Source organism: Heterodontus francisci, chromosome 18 (assembly GCF_036365525.1).
Source record: "Heterodontus francisci isolate sHetFra1 chromosome 18, sHetFra1.hap1, whole genome shotgun sequence".
Taxonomy (NCBI): Eukaryota; Metazoa; Chordata; class Chondrichthyes; order Heterodontiformes; family Heterodontidae; genus Heterodontus; species Heterodontus francisci.
This window is the reverse complement of record NC_090388.1, coordinates 26,518,610-26,545,235: the sequence shown is the minus strand read 5'-3', so window position 1 is coordinate 26,545,235 and position 26,626 is coordinate 26,518,610. Positions and strand designations below refer to the sequence as shown.

Sequence of the window (26,626 nt, the reverse complement as noted above, 5' to 3'; positions counted from 1 at the left end):
GCAAGCGACCTATTTTAAAAGAAAGCTGCCCTTCGGAGAAAAATTTAACTGAAGGTCTTGCATGACAAAGATGCTACACAGGGAGAAGAGCACAGGCCATCTCTGTGGCTATATTAAATAGGCAGCACCAACATGGTAATCTGATTGTTAAAGTGCTACAGTGTCTCGTTTGACTCTTTCCTTGGTCCTGACAAATTGGTTTTGATTTTGATTTTACTTAAATCCATAGCAAAGTCATGGTATGCTTTATTTGCCAGCTTGTGGAATTCAAAGGATGGTACTTATTGCTCTGGCCATTTTAACTGGTGTGTTTTATTATAAATTAAGTTGCTAAATTGTTGAATATGTCAGTGTAGGTAGGTGCAACTAATATAATTCAAGATAAATGTTTTTGTAACTTTTCAAGTCACTGTACTGAAATTGGAGGCGGGCGGTGGTGGGGGGTTTAATCTTGAAATTTTTATTTTAAATCATCACCTTGAAATAAAACATGTTTTCTTCTGGTTTAATTATGTATTGCCACACTAGCAGTTTTTATTATATAAGTGATGTGCCTGGAAAACACAAGATGTCTTTTTTTAACAAGTCTCTCTAAACAGTATTTAGAATATGCATACCAAAAGGTATCCATAGAATGATGTAATGCCACTAATGCCTACTGATTATACCATCTTCCTGGACTGTTTGCATAATTGATCATTTTGCTTCCATGAAAAGGAAATAAATGAAGTTTAGACCTGCAAATAAAGCCAGCTTATTTGGGCATTGTGCCATGGGATAAAATACTAAGCTACTTAAAACTGTGAGATTATATATCTACTGTATTATATGCATTCTTCAAATCTGCGAGCATTATTATCAAACAATGTGTGCTCAACTTACAAGATTTTTTTGTTAGATTTGTCTTAGATTCTGGGTAATTAAATCAGCATTGGTACACATTATTTTACATATTGTAACTGTTGATTTCATTTTTGTTTACGGTTTAGCCAATATATTTGCATTTTCTCTTTAAAATAGAAGCCATTGTACCATTGAAAACTGGCAGCAAGCCTTTGAAGCAAGAGCGCATATCCTTCCGAAACAACCGAGTGAGGCTCAGCACAGGGTGGGGAAGTGGGAAGAGGCGAGGAAAAACTTTGTAATCATTTTCTGTCTTCAGGTGGTGGCAATAAATAGTCAACAGATGTGTCCATAATTACAAAGGCTGTGTCTCTAAAATTTAAAGATCGTAGCATCTTTTTGCACTTGTTATATAGAAATTTAAATCCCATTTACACATATGGTCATTTTACTTCAATGAGAATAGTTGTTTGGCTGACCTGTTGAAATGATGGTTAGTGTTGTGAATTGTATTATAGAATGACAACTGGTTATGTCTCTTTGCTTTATCATACTTCGATTACTGTAAATTTGCTACCAGTGATTTTCACAAAGACAATAAAAGCAAATACATAAAACTAGCACACTACAACTTATACATCTGCGTAATTATTTATGCACTGAGATCATGACACTGAGCAAATTCAGACCCTGAAACCTCAACAGCATGCTATAAAGTTTCAGTATATTTTAAAAAAATAATGTTTTTAAGCTAACTCATGAAGGGCAGTTGTATAATAACTACATCACTCCCCATGGATTCATTTTACAAGTACCAAAGATCCATAATGACTTTTACATGACACTGAATTATAAGGTCTATCACACATGAAATAAACCTATTAATGTACCACTGTCAGCGCATTGTCCTTGACTTATCATATGGTTATCATTACAGTTTAACGGATTGTTCTCCTGAATCAAAACTTGCAGCTTTTTAAAATGCAGCCTTTCTCTAATCTGCATGGGGAGAGTATTTTCTATTTGATACTTTAATTCTACATATGTGGTTCATTTAAACAAAACTTTGTCGACTGCAGGTACTGCTTTACAGGAACTCATAATTCCTAAACTTGAAATTCTGACTGTAATTGATGGAAACCAATGACTTACATGCTCCTTATGCATAATTTCTTCTTTTTTGATCACAAGATTCGTTTTATAATGAATTGAGTTTGTTATTATGCACTTTATAGTTTTTTTTTACTGATTTATAAATGTGTGTCGTGATGGTGCAGAAAGCACTCAGTGCCTTTGTATTCAAAATATTGTGTACTACATACGATGTGTTATTGTTTAATTGAGTGTTTGGTTGAATGAAAGCAACCTTGAATGTCAAATCAAAATCCATTGCCATTCTCAAACAGCCTGTGGAACAAAGAATTTTAAAATGTAACATTCCAAGAGCACAAAGTGACATAAATATGAAGTTGATTTCTTAAATTACAGAAAACAAAGCCTTTGGTATTAATTGTGGTTGCTATAATCTTCCTCCTAGATAAGCATTTGCTTTTTTAATTTTCCGTCAGCAAATATGAATGTTTGTGTCACGATTTAAAGTAACATATATTCAAACTCCTTGTGTACATTTACATTTGCACAGTTAAAATAAGAAATATTGATTGAGGAATAGAGATTGCTAGCCTAATACTGAAGGATTACCTTGTTTTGTAAAATCTTTGATTTAGGGAGAGCTTGTCATATACAGTAAAACATGGGTTGTACTGTAAAACACTATGGGGTTGAGATGATGTCAATAATTAGCATGAAGTTGGAACAAGGAATGGAAAGTAAGCATGGAAGTTTACTGGATACTGGTCTCAGACCAAAGTAAATAATTCTACACCTCTCTGTGTCTCACACTGTGAAGTGTGATATGATCTGAGCACGCTTGTTTGTGTGGACAGGGGCATTGGGCTCTCCTAAAATAAATTTAAATCATTTTGCAAAGTTTCCAGTGTGGCTCAATGGACCACTTGAGATGTTTTTGCCCGTCCTGATCTGTTGTACTATAATAATTAAATGCCGTTTCCAATTTTAATTATTCAAATTCCTGTTAGTATTATTGCATCGAATGAATTGCTGTTTCATCTAGTTCTGAATTCTCGTTCTGACGAATGTAGAAAATTGTCTTCGAAAACCAAGTGCAGAAATCTAGGGGGGGGGGGGGGGTGGGGACACGATTACATTTGGTTGCAAAAAGTTGAGTTATAAAAATTGTTCGATCTCGCATACCAAGCCAAAAAAAAAGAAAACAGAGAGGAGAAAATCGAACTCTTCAAATGGTCTATGCTAAACAAAAATTACCAAACGTCGATCATAAACGGCACGTTAAGAGAACAATTGTTCCATAAATCTCCGAACTTATTTAAGATCAAGATAGGGTTGTCAGAAACTTTATATATATATACACCTGAGTGATGGTTTTGGACCCTTGGGGTGGTGTAAATGCCGTGTTCAGTCTGAATCAACAGGATGATTCCAAATTGCCCCGATAGTATTCCGATTCAGGCCACTTCAAGGTTCTCCAATATTATCGCTTTTTAAATTGCTTTAAACTGTTTACTACTGCGAAAGAATTGCTGATCAAAAGCTGCTAAATCTGTGTTGTCAGATTATTTATGTGAAAAGTTAACCCGTGTGTGTGTCACAATTAAGATCGTGTTAATGTCAGTTTGTGAAATCCTACTTTTAAACATCTGACTGTTTACAGCAGTCAATTCCTGACAAAAGGAAATAATCAAATAAACAATCTTCAGCGCAGAGAAAGTTACTTGTAATTTATTTGTAGCTACTAATTCCGTATTTTAAGATCTCCGACACGATATTTGGCAGATTAAATGCACCTTCTTTTAAAGCGCTACGCTATCTGAAACCAGATATAACATGGGTGGATCTCCCAATGTCAAAACTCGAAGCATGTTTATCATCCGCGCAGAAACACGATTAAAATTCCAACATTGTACTAAATTAATATTGTCTTCACAAATTACAGATCGTGTCCTGAAAAAAAAGCGAAAATTTACCTGGTTAAAACAAAGCTGAACATCAAGGTCGAGTATAAATTTCACTTAAAGAAGGAGCCCAGGCCAAGCAATGCGTGCCATCAGCAATCTCTCATATGAACAAACCCCCGTTAGCTTCATGTGCAGAATCTGGTTTATTAGGAAATAGAAGTGATTGATTTCAGAATAAACTCAATTCATAAAAGGGAGTTGAATAGTAGTACTTTCAGGGGAAATGAGCAAACATTTTGGGCCCTATTAAAAAAAACTTTTACCTTTTGACCATTTTTTCTTTTAAGACTTTCTAGTTAATGTATAACGGTTGTTACCTAAAATATTTACGTTCCTGAACACTGTTTAAACGCATTCCCTTGAATGTTTTGAGAAATAAATTCACCAGGGAGGTATTATATATATGTTTTTATTTCAGATTTCCAACATCCGCAGTATTTTGCTTTTATTATATATATGTAGCGGATGGACGTTGCGCGTTAACATGCAAGAAACGAAGATATTCGGTTTCGGACTGCATTTAATTTGGAGGTGATCACTGAGTATATATGTCCAGTATATGCTACAAATGCCTACATTTCCTCCAAGCGGCTGCATATTTCCAAGTCATGGTGGAGCGCAATTAATGTGGTAGCAAATCTGAAGAACTGGTCCCAGTACTTTCATAACTTAGAGACAAATCAACAAAGCATACCTTCTGAAATTACTCCTTTATTTGTCTTTGCATTCGCTCATTGAGTGTATGGACTGTAGAGAATTACATGAACTACATTGCTTCAAAGCCCTGTGCCATTTCCGAAGAATGGAGAAAGGTAAGACGTAAACTGATTTAAATTCAGTCAGGTAACATTGCCAACGCAGGTTTGCTGATGAAATGTACAGGTGAAACTAAAAACGGACGGATCCGAATAAATTCATAGTAAAAGGAATAAATATACATTATCTATAATTGATGTGTTTATTGATGCAGCTGAATTGGCTGTGTTCTGTATTTTTTCAGCCCGACTCCGGGAATCTGCATTAACACAAACTGGCCTGACATCCTTAGATAGAAAGATTGATGTTTACTGTATCTATTAATTTGTCTGTACATACACATGTGATGTTCTGCTCCATAGCGAAACTTAATAAAGTTGTTATTATTTCTTATGTAGAAGCCATATAATTATCTAACGGACATAAAAATCCTTAAACACAAGATTCACACTAGAACTAAGGAAAGATCCAGCACTGTAATGAAATTAAAAGGTAGTAGACACTTGCCATTGATTGAAACCACGAATTATTGAAACAGTCATTTGGATAGTACAATGTCATAGACGCTTTAACTGTCAATTTGAAAAATGAAACAAAAAGTTAAGCCTGCGCCTCTCCACACAGCAAAGGCGCTTTAACGATGCATTTTCGTTACGGGTAGGGGATGGACTGAGGGTGGAGAGAGTGGCTCTGAGATTTGCATATTCATTAAGTTGGGAGGAGATTGCACACAGATGCCCAGCGCTTTTACTCTATATAGAGCCGTTTCTGGAAATCTTATCGACGGCCAAAAGCTGCAGTTTCCAACTAATTCCAAGCAGCGTGCATCGATCGCTCCCGATCAGGTTTGTTTACCCTCATCAAGGACATCTATCATTTGGTTTAGATGATTATGGAATTTACAAGTGAGAATTTTTCTGTCGTTGGCCATCATTCGAAGGGAAATGAGTATTACATGGGCGCAGGAGCAACCCTAGAGCAAGTTATGGAGAGTATGGAGGGGGGATCTTTTTATAATAAGAACGCATCAAAACGCATCCAAACCTTTATTAATATGGAAAGCAACGAGCACCAGGAAAGGATTGGGAAAACATCTGTTCACGAAGACGGTGCGAATGGTAGGTGCAATTGACAACAATATCGCCAGCAACGTAACTGATTTGCAATAAAAAAGGGAATTATTCGCGGTATGTATGAAATTAAATATCCGCCTTGCTTCACGGATCTGTCACCAGAAAATTTAAATAAATGTTCAATAAACACATTTTACATTTAAGTTTGTTATAGTCAGCTAGTTACCCACTCAGCTGTCGTTAATTATCATAAATGGAAACCTCGCAAATGATATTGTTGAAAAAGATCGTTTCATGAATTGCTTACTTACACCGCTGCTGAATTGTGTACACTATCAGCAAGACCATAAATAACAAACAGGAAGAGCTATTAGGAACCACTCCGCTTGTTGCTCAGTGTGGAGGTGATGTGTTACCATAACAAACCATTTATCATTCTCGTTTCAATAATCAATTGTACAATCAAATGGAGTTTGGCGAAACATTTTCTCACCCCTGACACAGCGAAAAGTAAAATAAAACTGTTGTAGTTTTCTAGAAATGCTTCTGGAATCGAAAAGGCGCTTTTTAATCACATGCTGATTTCCAGCGATCAGGTCATAATCGTCGGCTCTGGGGCAAGAAACGCAATTCATTAGATCGTTGTTAAATTTAAGCATTTCTGGCTTTGCCGTTTTCCTTCGCCTTTAAGTCACAAATCCCTGATTCAAACAACGATTGGGTTCGGTCCAATGCCTTATCTTGGACTTGTTTCTTTCGAAGTTACCACTTTCGTGATTTTTGGTTTTTTTTTTTGGGGGGGGGGGGGGGAGGCGGAGAGCGCTAAAAGATGTAGAATTCGTGCATCCTTCAACTAACTGTCTGTCGACCAGTCCCAAACAATTTCAAATCTAAGCAGCAAGTTACACTCTGGTCGTGCTTCACATAACTATGACCTGTGTAGATTATGAACTTCCAGTAAGGCCGAATTCGGCGGCCGAGGGTGGGTGAGTGGAAATGGAATATGTATAAAGCCCGGTCAAAAGAACATTCACATTCCCACCACAAAATAATTATTTGCAAAATTGATCACATTAGTATATAAAATCCAGAAGAAGACGACACACCTCTCTCGTCAACCCTCTTATCAACTTGTTCAGTCACAAAGTAAACTGGTTATGGTGCTTATTCGTAATCCAGAGGCCTTAAGTAATAAATCAGAGAAATCGAGTTCAAATCCTACCATGGTAATTTGAGAATTTGAATTCAGGTTTAAAAATAATCTGGCAATAAAAATCTTGTATCAGTAAAAGTGACTATGAATCGCACTGCAATAATAAAAAAAAACATCTGGTTCACTAATGTCCTTTAGATAGGAAACTTGGTCTGGCCGATACGTGACTCCAGCCTTACACTAGTGTGGTTGACTCTAAAGTTGCCTCGCAAGCCACGAAGTTGTATCAACTTGCATGATTCAAGAAAAGAACCCACCAACCACTCTTCTCGGGGTAACTAGGAATGGGCAATAAATATCCGCTTTTCCAGTGATGCCCGCATCCTGAGAATTAATTGAAAAATAAGCAACTTTAGGAGTTTAAATTTTTGAGCTCTTCTGTGTTCTGCATGGAAGTAGCTGCTGACTCAGAAAGCAATCTGTTCTGGATTAACTTTAATCAGTACAAATATTAAAGTTCTTCAAAGTGAATTGCTTAAAATATAATAGTTGAACTCAACGTGCATTTGGGGAGATATGTGTTTGGTATATGACGGTTCCTGTTTTATATGGTTAATATTAGCTTTATTTCAAAAAAGACAAGGTTAACACTAATATGGAAGCACTGAATCTTTGATTTATGATGGTTTTCTTTAACTTTATAAGTGCTGATATAACTGTCCAAATTCTCATTCCATCCCATGTGTCTGAATCGCTTTGTACAGATATTGTTGAAAGGAACTCCATTTGTTTGAGTAAAACTTCACAACAACTGACCGACTTTATCGCCATTTATTCCCAAATATGATGAACCTCTAAAAATGTACACGCTGCATTGTTGTGTTTTTATAAAGTCGAAACTGACTTCTTGTGGGCAATGTGGGATTGTTTGCAATAAAATGCTCAGAAAGCCGCAACAGCCTGAACTCACGCAAAAAGAAATTCCACTTAAGCTGTTTTAAAACGAACATTTGAGAAATCACTTTAAAAATGCAATTGATGAAGCAGATTAAAGAGACTGTGAATAGAATAATTTACCAAATTGTTTTGTGTGCATACAAGATCATATGGTATATATGTTTAGTAAAAGTTAAAATGGCAAATTGATACATATGTGTAAAACAATAGTCTGATGGTGTTTACGAGTCAAACTACAAGCTTTTTGTGAAATGTAGTTAAATGATGTGTGGGGGAAGCTGGTAGGGAAAGGAAGGTTGCGAAATTGTGTATTTTTAAATCGTCAAATTGCGTTCTTTAAGAGAAATGTTTCTTTAACTGTTGGCATTTTGACGATTATCAGCATTATCTAATTGCTAAAATGTCCATTGTTTTAATTGTTACATTCAACACACAAATAAATGAAGGTTGTTGGGTTTTTTAAAATTATTTCTCGAGCTATCTGCACTGCACCGATCTCATAATCAAATTACCGCCAGCTTTACCGAGTAAATTCCAGTTAACAAATCCTTGGAATCTTGGGCTCGGATGTCAAGTAAACATATTTACAAAGGGAGAAAATTCTGAGGCCTGGACCGATACGATATGAAAGATAAATTATTTGTAATAAATACGTGAGCAAAGAAAAAAATAGAATGAATACAGCAAATGTTGTCGACAGTTTTATTTGATGCTTTTATTTTCTGGTCGCATGTTTCATTCTGGAAATGTGTTCATTCGTTACTGGGAAATGGAAGTTTATTTTGAGGTAGTTACATAGATCAGCAAGGCTAAGACTTTCCACGGAGAATGCATCCTTTTCAAATCCGATTGGAAAATGTGACTGGAACTGGCGAGTTGACTATTTAAAACCCTTTAGATCACGTTCTTTTCATCAGATCAGGATTGATTTAGCCATTGGCAGTAAACACTGGCCTTGCCAGCGACACCCACACCCCATGAACGAATTTTTAAAAAGCTGTTGTCAATGTCCTTTTCATTCCACTTTCCCGTTGATCAGACTGCGAGGAATCAATTCCTGAGCCCTGACGTGAAAGCAATTTCCCTGTAATCGGATAGAAAAATTACAATTCTACTCGAAGTTTTAACAGCACGAATTTAGCTCTGAACTCGGGACTTGGGTCAATCGAGTCTATCCCCTGCTGAACCCATGTGGCATAGAATTCACATGAAATGGGAAATACGCTGCGTGGTAATATTAAGGATAAATGAATATACTCACTGAATATCACAAATATAATCTGAACATCAGTTAATGGCTAGTACCTGACTCTGATTTCAACTTTAACCTCATTTCTGAATTTACAAAAAATGGACACCACCAGTTCCAGCCACAGTTTGGGCTGTGCTCAGTTTTCACTCACAGATAAGATTTTTTGTTGGGGGAGGCCGTTAAAGTAAAGCACGATTCCTGAATGGGCGACTTGCTCGAGAATTCACTTACCGGGAACATGTAACCAACTGTTCATAGCGGGCTGTACAATGAGACGAAGCACTGGGAATAATAGGCCGGAGTTTGAAATGTTCACATACAGTAGATAAAATGTGACACTATTTTCTCTACGACTAGACTGCTATTGCATAAAAGTCACATAAATACCCATGCCATTCTGTGTTAGGGGACAGTAAATAATACAAAAGAAAACTGCACATAAAAGTTAACGAGGCGGATTCTGTGCCCTAGATCCACAAAATAAAATAAAACAGCGCCGGGACAGAGAGAGAAGGGAACTAGTGAATGTCTCCTCTCAACTTTCCTGTAACGGTATCCAGAAGTAACGGATTATGTTGTCACTATTAATCAGCCAGCTATTAAACTTACAGTAAACACGCAGTGATAATAAGGTTCTAACCCAATATGATACGGTTTCCCTTTGAGAAACATTCAAGATGAATCATTTTTCCATAGCTCCCTATATAAAATATATATCTGACCCCCCCACCCCCACAACCCACTTTCTGAACTGACCATGGCTGGAATATTATTCCATTGTTGTGAGCGAGCCAGCGATATTTGCCTTTGGTGTTAAAAATATTGCTGAAGTATCAAGAATTTGGGGGTTTAAAATATGGCAAGAAATGAAGTATTCGGAAGATGTCAGGCATTGAAACGATCTGTTGACAAGAAGTGAGAAGATCAATAATAAAGGAAGTGACAAGGACGCGAACTATTACAATTTTTATCTTCCGATGTGATATATACTTTCAGTAATTATGCGTTTTAATAATGAAAAAGTCATAGTTGACCTTTTTGATAGCATTTTCTATGCCAATTCCTTCATCTATAGCTTTTGAAAATTGGATATCGTTGGAGTGAAATGCAATGTGCCAGAGATATTATTGTTTACATATTGGAAAGTTCTAGTTAGTGCAAGTGAAGATTCACCAAAACAGTGCCAGCAGTAAGCTGTTTCAAATAATTAAATTCAATGTTATGCTGTGTATACTGATCACATAAATATGCCAGGTAAAAACGAATTGATGTATAGGCCTTATCAGTAAAATGATGATATGATAAAACAGAGAAATAAAATAATTCACGTTGCAAAATAAATTTCGTCTAAGCTTGTAACAAAATATAGTCACTATAGATTTTGGTCAATAAAGTGGCATATTGCCTCTCAAATTAGAGTCATCACCAATCTCACTTATCAGGGATACACTTAAGTCAATTTTGCAACCCTATATCAATAAGTTTCTATGACCATCCTCAACTGTGATAACAATGGGCTATTCTGTATCTCTCTAATGGTTTCAGTTCTAGAGGCCAAATATACATGTCTGTGTGTTGTATATGTGCTTGTAAGTGATCATAGTCTGGTATATATTTTCCATTATATGTTTTTCTTTAAAGCCTTTAAAGTCATGATATGAATACTCTGATGTCATTCGACTCAGCTATATTTGCAAGCTGACTTTAGGATTTGATTAAATCTCTTTCAGTTGGCACTGATATGTAGTTTAGTTTAGTTTAGTTTAGAGATACAGCACTGAAACAGGCCCTTCGGCCCACCGAGTCTGTGCCGACCAGCAACCACCCACTTATACTAATCCTACACTAATCCCATATTCCTACCACATCCCCACCTGTCCCTATATATCCCTACCACCTACCTATACTAGGGGCAATTTATAATGGCCAATTAACCTATCAACTTGCAAGTCTTTGGCATGTGGGAGGAAACCGGAGCACCCGAGGAAACCCACGCAGACACAGGGAGAACTTACAAACTCCACACAGGCAGTACCCAGAATTGAACCCGGGTCGCTGGAGCTGTGAGGCTGCGGTGCTAACCATTGCGCCACTGTGCCACTGTGCCGCCCTAAATGTAGACCATTCATTTTTCAGGATATGCAGGGGATTGATACCTTAATAGTTTTTTTTCCCCAGTTCATATTATTTTTTTCCCCAGTTCATATTATTTATATTGCTATTTATCTCTGCAACTACAAATTGGTATTATATTGTATTGTATTATATTGTATTATATTGTGCATGTTATTTATATAAAATGACAATAGCTATCCTTCATTTTGTTGATATTTAATAGATAGTTCTGACAATCTTACTATAATTGTCTTTTATATGTACTTGATGTCAGCAAATAAAGTAAAAATTACATCTCATCTTTCTCTTAAATATATTGGAGTCCTTTGTCTGGCTTTTGTAACTTCAGACCTTAGCTATCCTCCTATGTACTTTGAGGCAAGAGGTGCTAGGGATGCAGAGTTGGGGCCTAACTTTAACCCTGTGCAAGTGGATGGGTTTTGAGTGGGTTAATCTCTGTCTAGCTAGAGGGGAGGAGGGATGGATCTGTGAGTTTGGACCCTTCGTCAAAACATGAATCCAGCTGGAGCCCTACATCCGAGGTTTCAGTTGCTGGTAGCCTGCGGTAGACTTACCACTATTTCTATTTCTAATTTTATTTCTGATTTTCAACATTTGAATGTTTGGTCACCAGTTATTTTCAGGGCCTTCTTTTTTTCACATCTTTTCATTGCCTCACTGAGAGCATCTTCACATTTCTTTCACTAGTCTTCACTTCTTTCAAATATTTCCATGATGTCGCATAGGAGCAATTATCCAACAAAATTTGACAATAAAACCTATTCAACTCATTAGGATTGAATCATAGAATTGTAGAAAAGTAAAGCACGGGAGGAAGCCATTGGACCCATTGAATCTGTACTGGCTCTTTCGAAGAGCAATTCCGTTAGTCCTGCTGTGCCACTCTTTCCCTAGATCCCAGAATGTTTTCTCTCTCTCAAGTATTTAATCAATTCCCTTTTGGAGGCTATTATTGAGTTTGTGTCCTGTATCTTATCAAGCAGTACATTTCAAATCCTAACCATTCGTTGTGCAGATAAGTTTTTTCACATGATGCCTCTCATTCTTTTGCTGATCACCTGAAATCTGTGCCCTCTGGTTAGTTACTCTTCAGCCAATGGAAACAGTTTTTCTTGATTTACTTTATCTAAAGCCTTCATGATTTTAAAAACCTCTATCAAATCTGTTCTGAATGTTCTCTGCTAGAATAATCCCAGCTCTTCCAGTCAATCCATGTACCTGTAATCCTTTATCCCTAGAACCATTCTGGTAAATCTCTCTGTACCATCTCCAAGTATTGACATCCTTCTTGAAGTGTGGTGCCCAGAATTGGACACAATACTTCAGTTGGGGACAAATTAGTGTTTTATTATAGGTTTAGCATATCTTACTGGCTCTATTTATAAAGCCCAGAATCTCTTATACTTCATTACCTGCTTTGTTACCCTGTCCTACCATCTTTAAAGATTTGTACACAAACAGTCCCAGGTCTCTGTGTTCTCACACCCCCTTTAAAATTGTATTATTTAGCTTGCATTGTCTCTCCTCATTCTTCCTACCAAAATGTAATATCTCACACTTTTCTGCAATGAATTTCATCTTGCATGTTTCATCTAGCATCAGGCCATTCCACCAGCCTGCCTATGTCCTCTTGAAATCTATTTTATAGCTTCCTCACTGTTTTACTACACTTCAAAGTTTCATGTCATCTGCAGATTTCTAAATTGTGCCTTGTAATCCCAAGTCTGTCATTAATGTATATCAAAAACAGCAGTGGTCCTAAAATTGAGGCATTTGTATTCCTTATGCGGAGCTTCAGCCACCAAATTTTCATATCAAGAATTCAGGCGCAAAGTTAGTGGATGTTGGAAGATTTTCCATCCTTTGCTGATCTGCACACCCAAATCCTTATTTCTTTTTTCTTAATGGGCAAACTCCATGATGGGAGGTTGAATCTATAAAATCAACTCAATTATGTCTTTCCGTCCTCCGAGTTTTGTTTTGCTCAGTTCCTTTAAATGGATTTGCTTATCTTTCAGTTTTCGGTCCTGACAAAAGATCCACACCTGAAATATTTGTTTGTTCTTTTTCCAGATGCTGACAGGCCAGCTGTTTTCTGTTTATATTTCATATATTGAACATCTACAGTTTTTAATTTCTTTTTTAAATGATATTGTTTGTTAGTAAATTACTGGAAAATGTGGTTGGCAAACTTCATGTGTGGGTTGATTCCTACATCAAACATCTCATTATTTTCTTTGTCATCCAGTCAATTATGGCATTTCAAAGCCAATGGGCCAGTCTGTATGTACCGACCTTTCGAGACCCGTTGAAAACTATTGCAGCATGAAGGTGTTACCACCGAAAGGGCTGGCGGAGAAATCCACCGTGGATCAGAACATTGACAAGAGCGACTCTAATGTCTCCAGTACTAAGAAACGGAGAAATAGGACAACATTCACCAGTATACAATTAGAGGAGCTGGAGAAGGTGTTCCAGAAAACGCATTATCCAGATGTGTATGCCAGGGAACAGCTGGCTCTGCGGACAGAGCTCACTGAGGCCAGAGTGCAGGTACACAAATAGATCATGAGTTTGTTACTCATTAAATAAATCTTTAAAAACATTTTAAAGGTGTATTTAGTAACATTATTGTTAACTACTATATGTTAATATAGTTATAGCTATAAGTTAAACATGCCAGAAAAGGCTCGGAATATGTGATTTTCTTAACAACTTAATTGCTAATTGCTGACAAACAATTTTACTGGCCTGAAAATTTGATTTTAAAGTGTGGACTCTCATACCTTCAGATGTTAGTTAGTGTTGGCGATTTTCTGTCTTTTTTGATCTCTCTCGTAACCCCATCTGTCTTTTTCAATCTTTATTTCACTTTCTATATATGAGTTAAATCTAATTTCTATTTCCAGCTTTATACTTCCTAGTTTAGACACTGTAAATTTTATCAGCGTGCAGAGGCCAGCACACAGCACCTGCAATATTACGCGCGGAGGCTGATTTCAATGGAGGGGGCAGTGTTCCGCCCCCAATGACGTAGAGATGACATCCTCGGCAACGGCCTCCAATGCCACTGAGCAGGCGCCAGCGCCATTTTTAAAGGTTTCAAGCCCTTCAGGATATATTGAAATATTTAAAGGTGCCAGTTAGTGTAAAAACATCAATAAACCTTTACTGTAACATTGAATCCTCTATTTCTGCTCCCCCCCCCCCCCACTGTGTCCTAAACACACAAATAGACCTATCCCCCCAAAATTACACTTTTGGAAATTCTGAACTTTCCTCCGGAACTTCAGTATCTTTGACCCTCAACCCCTTCCCACCATCCCCACAACCGATAAGATTAGTCTTTCGCGGCGGGGGGAAGGGAGGCCGCACCGAGGCCTCGCCGCCGCTACTATCCGGCAGAGTCTTCTCGGCCTTGTGGGTCGAGGCGGGCTGCTCCCACTAGCATTTTATGGGCCTCCCCGCCATGACCCACTGTGTGGAGGGGCTGGTAAAATTCAGCCCTGTGTGGGTCAGTGATGATTCTTCAATCTGATTGGCTGAAGAGCCTCACTGTTTCTTGCAATGCTCACAGATGCTACAGATCCTCTGTAGAGGGCACCACATCTGAAACAGATGTTGAATTAGAGCACGTCTCAGCTTCAAAGATGACAAAAACTTTGTGGGCAGCTGTGAGTGAGATGAATAGTGAGCACTGTTTCTTTGTTGCTCACCACAAAATGCAGGCAATGGAGCAAGAGCATCTAACATTAATCAGACTTGCTCTGCACCCTTCGGCTCAAAATCTTTTGCTCACAAAGTTGCTGTAAGTGTGAGCTGATAAAGGTACAGCAATGTAAACAGGGCATCTGGCACCTGAATGAACAGGACAACCAACAGGGAATCTCCTTAACCAATCAGATTTAAGGATGGGAAATAAACAGCTGAAAGACTGAGAAGGAAGGTGAATTAAAGTGAGTGAATTCAATATCAAATCAGATGCAGAAAGAGAAATAAAGAGAGTGAAAGAAAGATTGGGTTAAGAAAGAGAAAAAGAGCAGTAAAAAAGTTTAAAATTTAAAATTTGATATTTTTAAAATCTTCTCAAAAAATTCAAAACATGGAGGAATGAGACTCTGCACTTGTACTAGTGTCAGAGAAGTTGATTGGCAGTAATTACGAGCATACGAATTAGGAGCAGGTGTAGGCCACTTGACCCCTCGAGCCTGCTCCGCCATTCAATAAGTTCATGGCTGAACTGATTACTCCACATTTCCACTTAATCCCGATAACCTTCCATCCCCTTGCTATTCAAGAATCTATCTACCTCTGCCTTAAAAATATTAAAAGACTCTGCTTCCACTGACATTAACAATTATTGCGGTTAAAAGAGTACTTACAATCCTAATTACTCACCCTAAATATTTGTGGTAGGCTTAATTCATGTCTACTGTACAAATAAGATAACTTCAATGTATGTCAACAGTGAGACAGACAGTGAAATGCCACTTTTGCAAAGCTAATGACAGAACTGCACAACTCCGATAGCAACTTTTGGATGTTGGTATTTAACCACAGATCTGCCACTCACCTGCAGTCGCTGTACCATTGACACATAAATAATAGGGAGTGCCATTAGCCTCACTGCGATTTTGACAGCAATTCTGGCCCCTTAAATGCATAAAAATATAAAGATTACAGAAGCAAAAGTTAAAGATATACTCCTGATAACTGCCATTTTTAAAATTATGCTAGTTGCTGTGCTATATTTATACAGAATGTTATCTGGTTCCCTGTAATTAACATTTAGCATCACCTTGGAAATTAACAGAAATGGGACATTTTTCAACATGACATAGTTATCATGTATAAGCTGTGTGTATGAATATCAGTGGAAATTAATCTTATTTGTATTGGTATATCAAAATGTAACTTGAAATGATTTTTGGCATTAAAGCACAGAAATATGCATTTATTTGATTTAATTCAAAATGTACTCACAGATCTTACAAATAAACTATATCATTGTTAACAGAGAAATATGACAGTTATCTCTACTTCTAAGACTAAACATAGTTTTGGCAAGTGGTTTGTTGTCATTTGGGTATACTCTGAAAGTAGAATCCTCTAGTGATATTTAAATGTAACATTATGGTGTTTAGTTATCAAAATACACACAGTAAGTAATGGAATTGATGGGACTCGGTATTGGAAGTTCATCTGCCCCAACCATAATTCATTCAAGATTTTGTCACTTGTGAGCTATTAAGCTGTACCCCTGCGCAAGCACTTTACCATATTAGGTATTTTACATTGCTGTCCGTATAGTGCACATGATGTAATAACCTTAGGGTAGGAAATTGTTACAAGAGCTGAAATATAATAGCTGATATGACATGGCCTTGCCAATTTCAGATTTGTAAACACCAATTTTCATTTTTCTGGATTTATAATTTTCAGCAGTTTCTCCGTGGTCTTTATCCATTTCTCAAGGCACTGGCTAAAACATCAACTGAACAACATCACATACAATAACACACAGGCAGAACCCAATAAATTCCCATAGTCAATCTGGAGGAAATCTTCGCTAACATCTTTTGTTCTTTAATAAAAGCAAAATACTGCAGATGCTGGAAACCTGAAATAAAAACAGAAAGTGCTGGAAATTCTCAGCGGGTCAGGCAGCAACTGTGGAGAGAGAAACAGAGTTAACGTTTCAGGTCTGTGACCTTTCATCAGAACTGGCAAAGGTTAGCAAAGAATTAGGTTTTAAGCAAGTGAAGGGTGGTGGTGGTTTGGTGAGGAAGAGAGCAAAAGGGAAGGTATGTGTTAGGGCAGAGGGCAGGAGAGATTGTATAATAAATCTGTCGTGGGACAAAAGCAAAGAGAGTGTTAATGCTATTGTTCTTTGTTGAGGAAAAATCCATAGTATTTCAACAAGATGTATTTTGAAACATGGGCACAGAAGAGATCATGGAATAATATTGTGGGGGTCATAATGCTACAATTCGAATTAGCATTTCAATGCCAAAAAATACTGTCCTGTTAATGTGTGGGATCAACAGTTTTAAGTGGCAAATTTTGGTTCCTGTTAGAATTTTGATTAAAACTATGGTTAAAATCTCTGAAATGCTTAATTGGTGGGCCCTAGTTAATACTAATGTAACATGTTGCTAAAAGGACTGAAAAAATGAATGCAGTTTTGCAAGTATTCCTATCATATAGAAGAGTGTTAAAAATTAACTCTCCTTCCCCTGTTTTGTTATGGATAGATGGGAATGGAAAACATGGTAACAGTGAAGGGAGCATGTTTCAATAAACAGTAAAATGAAAGATTGTAATATAAAGAGAGTGGCTGGGTTTCTGTTTGTTACAAGCTATCCCACAGCCTCAATATTATCTCTTGAGTGTTGTTCCTCTTTATGTCATAAGATCTCCTTAATAATATTACACTTTTACAAGACATGCCAAGCAAATCTATTTATTATCAGTCCAAGATGGCTCCGACAAAGAAAAAAGATTTGTATTTATATAGCGCCTTTCATGACCACTGGACGTCTCAAAGCGCTTTACAGCCAATGAAGTACATTTGAAGTGTAGTCATTGTTGCAATGTAGGAAAAGCGGCAGCCAATTTGCGCACAGCAAGCTCCTACAAACAGCAATGTGATAATGACCAAGTAATCTGTTTTTGTGATGTTGATTGAGGGGTAAATATTGGCCAGGACACCAGGGATAACTCCCCTGCTCTTCTTCAAATTTGTGCCATGGGACCCTTTCGGTCACCTGAGAGGTCAGACAGGGCCTTAGTTTAATGTCTCATCCGAGAGGTGAATTTTCCTTGCTGTTGTGATGAAACCAAATGCTAAAATACATACTGACATGATAACACTCCAACATTCCTTCTGGGAGCTCCCACTGCCGTGCCACCCCGCCAACCCCTTACTTACTGTACAGACAGTTCCAAGTTAAATGTTTCCATCAAGTTATCTTGTTTAAAAATCAAGAATCAACTGCACTAGCCCAGTAAAATAAATATTGCCTTTATTTCCCTTGATTTGAATAATCAGATCATGAATACTTACGAGCCTCTGTTAAATAATGCAAGCAGATTGGGAGTTGTAAATTGCTGTGAATGTGATCTCACCAACAATAGAAAAGACGTAAAGGAGATAATCTGTGTTTTTAACATGACATGTTGAGGGGAGCATGCCAAGAGTTTCACAACAGCCACAGCACTGGTTTTGCTTCCCACTTTTCCCATAATCTGTTAGTAATTATCTTTCAAACTCTGCCTTGACTGCACTATGTGGAATATCACCAGGTCCTTTATATGAGCAGTTGGACAATCTCATCAATAATTGACTTCCTAATGTCTTCCAAGTTTCAGAGTTGGGTGATTTATTAGCACCGAAGGTCCCAACTATATCGTCATGTAGCTGTACAATTGGCAATCATCTAGCCTATTATATTAAATATTTAAAAAAAACCTTTGTGCCATTATTTTAGTTTTAAAAATCTTTTTAATTCTGGCTCACTTTACTTTGTTATGTTAGAACTTTCCACTTGCAAATCATGTCAGAAATAACAGAGCATAGTGACAGAGTCAAAACAGAATCTTTGGTCTACATTCAAAGAAAATAATGGAGAATGTGGGTGCAGTTGTAAATTCTTGCTTAAAGTGAGAGCTGGTGTTGGTCCCTGATGACTATAAAAGCCATTTTCATGCTGTTGCTTGTCTTGTTTGGATTATGAGAGAATAGTTCCTGTAAATAATCGTTATACACCTTTATTGTAGGGAAGGATCATAGGGCTGAATTTTACTGGCCCCTCAATGCCACGGATTGTTGTGCGGGGGCTGGTAAAATTCTACGGGGAGAGGCCCGCCTCAACCTGTGATGTCGAGAAGTGCCCGTTGCATATTACCGGTGGCGGGGGGACCTTGGTGTGGCCCCCCCCCTCTACCACCGCCTGGCAGTGGGCCCTTCATCTCCATATGCAGATTGCCAATAAATGTATGCAAAATAACTTACCTGCTGTGCCACGCCGATTTTACAGCCTCCATTCGACCTTCGCGCACTTTCAGAACTCTGCATGGAGTTCCGAGGTGAGAACCTGGTTGGGGGGGGAGTGGGGGGTGGGTGGAGGAGTGGAGAAATCAATTTTTATTGGATGTGGGGATGGTGGGAAGGGGTTGAGGGCAAAGGATTGAAGGTTGGGGGGGGAAAGTTCAGGTATTTGAAAAATCAATTGATGGTCTTTTCAGGCAATGAAATGACCACTGGGGGTGTTGGGGAACAGCCTCCATCACTTAATTTTATATTTAATAAAAAACAATTATATTTTCCCTTTAAAAATTATAATTATTTGTAAGGGATTAAAGCCCTTTAAAAATGGCGTCGCCACCTGCGTTGTGGCGCCGGACGCCGTTGCCAGGCACGCGGCAGCTGCCCCCACATGTCATCGGGTGCGGACGGTCCACCTCCATTATTTAAATGAGCCCCCGGGCGAAATATCGCGGGGGCTCCTTGGCGGCCGCTGAATGCGGGCACCCTGGTGAGTTAAAGGGGCGCCACCGCCCTCCAAGTACTTTTTAAATGCTATGAGGGTTTGTGCCTCCAGCACCCTTTCAGGCAGTGAGTTCCAGATCCCCACCTCTCCTCTGGGTCAAAAAAATTCCCCTTGAATCCCCTCTAAACCTCTGATCCCATTTCCTAAATCTATGCCCCCTCGTTATGGACCCCTCAACTGAGGGGAATACAGCCTTCCTATCCACTCTATAATTTTATACACTTCACTAGGTCTCCCCTCAGCCTCCTCAGTTCCAAAGAAAACACCCTAGTCTATCCAATTTTTCCTCATAACTAAAATGCTCCAGCCCAGGCAACATCCTCGTAAATCTCCTCTGTACCCTGTCTCGTGCAATCACATCTTTCCCATTGTGTGGTGAGCAGAACTGCACGCAGTACTGCAGGTGTGGCCTAACTAGTGTTTTATACAGTTCCAGCATAACCTCCCAGCTCTTATATTCTATGCCTCAGCTAATAAAGGCAAGTATCCCGTATGTCTTCTTGACCACCGTATCTACATGTCCAGCCATCTTCAAGGATCTGTGGCATGCACTCCAACATCCCTTTGTTCCTCTGCACTTTTCAGTATCCCATCATTTATTGTGTATTCACTTGGCTTGTTAGCCTTCCCCAAATGGATTGGGCTGGATTTTAAAGCCTCTCCGCACCGGGAACGGTGGTGGGGGGGGGTTAATGTAGATAGCAACGGAGGAGGCCCGCCACTGACCCCGACGCATGTTCCGAACTCGGCGGCGGCAGTGAGGCCTTGCGGCGGCCGCCCTGCCACACGGTGGCTGGACCCGAATTAAAATATGTAAATGGCTACATAGCATGCAGGCCACAGTGATTCTGCCAGCAGATTGGTATCTTCATTCTGGCGGCTGGCAATGCCGTGCCTTTGAATCCCCATTTGGAAAAACGAGACATGACACCTATGCGGAGGGGGGAGGAGGTGATTTTCTCTATGCGGGAGGAGGGGAGTGGGGTTACAATGCTTTGGATCGGTCGGCGGGGGGCGATGCACTCTGCCTGATTTTCTAAAATCTGTTGATTTGCTATTATTGGTTGACACTACTACGCAAGATGAATTTATATTCTATTGTGTCTGTAAAGCAGAGATTTTCAAACTGCAGTCTGAAGTCATGAGATTTTTGTATTTACTCATTAGCGGGTGTGATTGCACTGGTGAGGGTGCAGAGGAGATTCACCAGGATGTTGCCTGGGCTGGAGCATTTCAGCTATGAAGAGAGACTGAAAAGGCGAGGGTTGTTTTCCTTAGAACAGAGAAGGCTGAGGGGGGACATGATTGATGTATCCAAAATTATGAGGGGCATTGATAAGTTAGATAGGAAGAAACTTTTACCCTTAGTGGAGGGATCAATAACTAGGGGACATAGATTTAAGGTAAGGGGCAGGGGGTTTAGAGGGGGTTGAGCGACAATATTTTCACCCAGAGGGTGGTTGGAATCTGGAATGCACTGCCTGAAGAGGTGGTAGAGGCAGGAACCCTCACAACATTTAAGAAGTATTTAGATGAGTACTTGAAACGCCATAGCATACAAGGCTACGGGCCAAGTGCTGGAAAATGGGATTGGAATAGTTAGGTGCTTGATGGCCGGCACGGACACGATGGGCTGAAGGGCTTGTTTCTGTGCTGTATAACTCTATGCTCCATGAAAATGTTATCTACAACATTGATGCTGTTTTTATTGACTAGCTGGCACTGTCTTTCTGAAGTTAAGATGAAGAACACTGTGATCTTATATTTGTAGGGATTCCTTGGGCTTGCTTTAATATCTTCAAGGGATCTACCACATAGGAAAGTTTAAAAATACCCATTTGTAAGTGTTTCAGAAATTTTCCCTGCGTGGAAGTCATACCAAATGAAGGAGCTGAATTTCTGCCAGGCAGCATTCCCCAAGATTAATCATCAGTCTGTCAACTTCTCTAATACAGGAAGTTAGTACAAAGATCTTCTATTTCTTTGCAGGTTTGGTTTCAAAACAGAAGAGCAAAATGGAGAAAGAGGGAACGTTATGGACAGTTACAACAAGCTCGAAACCACTTTGCAACCTCCTATGACGTATCTCTTTTACCCCGGACAGAGACTTATTCACAGGTAGGTAGACACAGAGTGTAAAGTTACAAAATGGTTGGGAAGAATGGAACACTGTAAATTGACAAGTAGTTGGCCCACATTAAAGAAAATATCACAAATAGGTTCTTTCAATGTCTTTAGTGATGTTTAAAGGTAAAAATATGTGCTCTTGCTGTATGCACTTACATGGTGTGGTAGCTAAATCGCCCTTCTGGAGTGATTAAATACAAATATAGAACACAACCGGCTATTTCTGAACTTCAATGGGTTTTGGATCACTTTCATGGACACAGACAATACTATCTGACAAATATCTCTTATTATGGTGATATAATTCACCAGTCCAATCTGAATTCAAATTACATCAATTCGTATGTATGAATCAAATTGAACACACTACCGGCATTAATTAAACTGAGCCTTTGATCTTTGAATACCACATTTATTTTGACTTTGGATATGTGAAGCACAAACTGGAGAAGCCACCCTCCCTCTGCTGATAATTTCAAAATGTTTAAAATCAAGAAACCTTCTGTTCTCTTGTCATGCAATTTATATCGTCCTTCAGCAGTGAACAGAAGAACATCTTTTGCATTGCCTACAGGGAGAAAATAGCGTTTACTGCATGTTAAAGATGACATACACAATGATACTTTCTTGGAGTCCTTCAAACTTTGAAGACATCTAACAAATATGTCATTTTTAATGCAGTCAAAAAAATTGCCCCATTATTAAGCCCAATGTTTATAAAATCAATAACCTTTTATGATTAACAAGCTCATTCTGTTTTCATCCAGGTTTCTCTCTTTCTTCGTGCTATGAATAGGATATTTTTCTGTGTTTTTTAAGTCTCTTCCTCTCTGTTGCAGCATCGGCACGATAAGCTGAATGGTCTCCTTCTGTGCTGTAAATTCTATGATCGCCCTTCTCACTAGCCATCTCTCTCTCTCTCTTCACTTCTTTCATTCCTCGTTTCCTGGAAGTCAGCATTATCAGATTTTCAGGATGTTTGAAGCACTGGCCTAGATTTTCCACCCAGTCAGGCTGAATGGGTAGAAAATCTAATGTGATCATTCAAAACCTCAACCTAAAATTAGTCTAAAAAATTCACTTAACCGATCAATAAAGAACAAATACATGTTGTTCGTGCAGTATGCAGCCAAAGGACAACAAATGAGTTCAATATTCTCCCTAGTTTTGTGATAATTTATCTCCAACTTCTGTATTTTAACTGCAGTTTATATATTTTGTTTCCTTCCTATTACTATAGCTTCTGAATTATTTTGTCTTTCTGTGAGGGTCTGTCTATTCCTCTTTCTCTTTTACTCTCTAATGTTTTGTGCTATCTTTTTTACCTTTGCCTCTGACTCACCCTTTTGCTGTTTTCATAATGCTTCCTAGCATTCTCAGGGTCTTCCTTTCTCTCTGCAGTTTCTGTAATATTTCTCTCTCACACAGTTCCTCGGTTTTCTCTGACTCCACCATTCCATGTGATAATTAACTACTCAGCCTCTCACTACTTCTTAATACTGAAAAACTCTGTAAATAAAAAGCTGCAATAAAAGTGACCATGTCATAAGCACCCAACTGGTTTACTTACGTCCTTTAAGGAATCAAACCTGCTGTGCTTATCAAGTCCAATCCAACAGAAATGTGCTTGACTCTGAACTGCCCTCTGAAGTAGCCTAACATGCCATGCAGTCAGTGCTGGGCAAAAATTCCAGTGTTTTCCAATGACACTTACATCATGAGAATGAATTTTTTTTTTAATGGAGGAGTGGAAATGGGGACCTTCAGTTTTTTAAGAAAAGTCCTTGTTTTCCGTGGTAACCAGTTGTAGAATGACCGATTGCTGCTGTTTAAATTCTGAGCCTTTCAGCCTTTTTTTTTACTAATTTCACATGGCCTGGCTGGTTGTGTTGCATTGGGACCAGGAGCTGCACTGACACATCCATCCCCTCTGGGTCCAGGCACCCCAGTTGTGCTGAAATGGAGCCAGCACCCACTTAAACAATGTAAATTCACTGACCCTGGGCTTTTGGATGGGTTCAGTGTCGAGACCAGTTGGCAAGCAGAAGTTCTGCAAGCAGAGCCATCTACCTGGGATTTCAGGATTCAGGAGCTTTATGATAAAGGTACATCATTCAACATCAGCAATCCTTGTAATCCTATGATTTACTTCCCCTCTTGAAGAATGCTCCATTATTTCAGCTCAATTCCAACAGGATGAAAATATTCACTGTCATAATGCAGGTTAATCCAAGTGAAAAACAAATTTCCTTTCAAATCACTTTAGTTTTAGTTACTTGGGAATGTAAAGGAGAACTGAATAGTTCGAACATTTAAAAACAAAAAGCAAATTCTAAATTCTTATCTATTACAACAAGGAGTTGACTATATTCTAAAAGTTATTTATAGAAGTTAATAAGAGCATGGGATTTCAATCTGAAACATTTCCTCCATATACTTTCCTTACGAAGCATTATTTGGGAAAAGAGAACAGGAATTTTCTGTGCTTAATTTTGCCCTCAAGCAATGAGATAAAAGCACTTCTAAAATGCTAAATAATAACATTGAAGAAACAAAATGGTTTGAAGCTTTACTGGGTTTCCAGCAGCTGCAGAATAGTAAGTCTGAATAGAAAATGGATACATTCATACACTCATCTTTTTTTTTATCTCCCCAGCTGCAAAACAATTTGTGGGCAGGGAATAGCTCCACTGGCTCAGCAGTTTCATCTTGCGTATTACCTCGTGAATCATCCCCCTGTATGTCACCTTACCCTCACTCACATAGAAATGGCAGTGCCTACATGGGCATATCAAATCACCAAAGCCAGTTCAGTCAAGTTGCTCTAAACAACCTCTTCAATGACTCTGTACTGTCAGCTTCCTCTGACGGACATGCCTTCGAGCCGAGGCCAGAGTGTGAACGAAGATCATCGAGTATTGCTGTGCTTCGGATGAAAGCCAAGGAACACACTGCCAACATATCATGGGCGATGTAATGGAAGTTTAATGAAAACAGAAGACAAATCATAAATGAACATGTCTGAGCTATTGTGTTCGTGGAAAACATTAATAAGCTGCTACATCCTAATCAAGGAAGTGGTTGAAAGCACATCAGCAGAGAGTAATGCACAGGTTATTTTATTCTAAACACCCTTGATACCAATAGAGAAGACAAAATCAAAAGCTGGATTGATTGATCAAAAATTGTGTGTGGCTCTTTAAAAAGTACATTGTACACATAGAATCACAGAATGTTACAGTGCAGCAGGATACCATTTAGCCCAATATAACTGTGCCAGCTCTCTGAAAGCACTCTCCATCAGCCCCATTCCTCTTCCCTTAAACTATATCTTCTTCGTTCTCCCTTTTCAAATATTTATCCGCTTCTGTTTTAAAGGTCTGGTAGGTTGTAACATGTCCTATTCCTCTGTGTAAAAATAAAATTCAAACCTCTCCCTTTTTTCCATTGTTAATATTCTTAACTTGATGCTTTCTACTTAATGATTCACTGAATAGTAGAAATAATTTTTCCCAATGACTTTATCAGAACCTCTCGTTATTTGAACATCTCCATTAGATCCCCTGTTAATCTTTCTTTGAATGAAAAAAAACAACTTTCTCTAGTCTCTCCTCATAACTAAAGCTTCTCATCTGTGGTATTATCTTAATGCACTCTTTCCATGGCCTTAACATTCTGCCTAAAGTAATGGGCCCAAATTGGACATAATATTCTAGCTGAACTGGAACCAATGGTATGTACATTTAGCATTATTTCTTTGCTTTGTATAAAACCTAGGATCCTTTTTTTTAAAAAGTCCTTCATTCGCTTAGAGTCCTCTTCACAGTTAACCAATTTTTGCGTTATCTGGAAATTTTGTTAATGCGTCTCCTGAACCCAAGCTCAGATCACTTGAGAAGTTTCCTAACACCGACTTAAGGGAATTACATCCTCCAATCCAAAATAGATCCATTAATTCCTTCTCAGGCTTGGGGTGGGGATGGTTGCAGTGGTTGTGAAGACTGGAACGGGCAGGAAGCCCAGAAATATGGGTCGCCATGGAGATTTGACGCCGCCGGGAAGATCAGGCCCAGCATTCCCGGTGTCAGGCTCCATGGCAGGCCACTGCCAGTACAATCTTCCTGCCACCACCCCCCCCTCCCACCCCACCGCCACGGATCCCGACATCAGGAATCTCAGCAAAATCCATTCTGCCATTCCTTTATCCTCTCTATACGATTTCCTTCTTCATCTCTTATCAGTCCTGCCATTTAACCATTCTTTTACTTAGTTGTTTATAATATACTCCTCTATTTTCCTTCATGCCACCTGCCAGTCTTTATTCATGCTCTTAGTTTTTTTTTGCTTCTTCTCTTTGATTTCTGGTTGAGTAGGAATGGAATCTTCTAGAAATAAAACAAGATCTGCCCTTTTTTGCTAAGTAGAAGATTAACCTATGAGCAGAGTTACCAATTTGTCAGTTTGATTGATGAGTTTAAATTTTATCATGCAGTTTATACCAATAATACTGTGTCCCTTTGATGATATCAGATTGCTCTAGCTATAGGTTTGGGTAGAATGTGAAGCAGGGAAGGACTTTATGGAATTTGCTACTAGATGAATTTGATACAGGGTACATAGGCACCCAGCATAAGTCTTACATTATTGACAGCTATATGTTCCAGAATGCAGTAGTTTGCAAATATCACTCATGCTCTAAGCTTTGGAACTGGCTATTCCCA

General features: G+C 38.6%; 2 protein-coding genes across 5 annotated transcripts in view; both read left to right on the top strand.

The window, feature by feature from the left end:
* lrriq1 (leucine-rich repeats and IQ motif containing 1) overlaps positions 1 to 2,405 on the top strand; it is a 213,534-nt gene extending 211,129 nt beyond the window's left edge. For all 4 annotated transcript variants that reach the window (XM_068050442.1, XM_068050441.1, XM_068050440.1 and 1 more), the window contains one exon: positions 1,021 to 2,405. In XM_068050442.1, the coding sequence (XP_067906543.1) occupies positions 1,021 to 1,145 (125 nt within the window). In that variant the 3' untranslated portion in view covers positions 1,146 to 2,405. The remainder of the gene's footprint in view (positions 1 to 1,020) is intronic.
* Positions 2,406 to 5,521: 3,116 nt separating this feature from the next.
* On the top strand, positions 5,522 to 25,605 carry alx1 (ALX homeobox 1). The gene is made up of 4 exons (XM_068051201.1): positions 5,522 to 5,773; positions 13,475 to 13,779; positions 21,768 to 21,896; positions 24,562 to 25,605. The coding sequence occupies exons 1-4, from the start codon at positions 5,542 to 5,544 to the stop codon at positions 24,880 to 24,882; spliced, it is 987 nt and encodes a 328-aa protein (XP_067907302.1). The 5' UTR covers positions 5,522 to 5,541; the 3' UTR covers positions 24,883 to 25,605.
* Positions 25,606 to 26,626: the final 1,021 nt, after the last annotated feature.

Bases quoted from the DNA above. Each gene is read 5' to 3' on its own strand.
- alx1 (XM_068051201.1), top strand. From the start codon at position 5,542: ATGATTATGGAATTTACAAGTGAGAATTTTTCTGTCGTTGGCCATCAT. The intron at 5,774-13,474 runs GTAGGTGCAATT...TTTGTCATCCAG, and splicing joins TCACGAAGACGGTGCGAATG to TCAATTATGGCATTTCAAAG. The intron at 13,780-21,767 runs GTACACAAATAG...ATTTCTTTGCAG, and splicing joins TCACTGAGGCCAGAGTGCAG to GTTTGGTTTCAAAACAGAAG.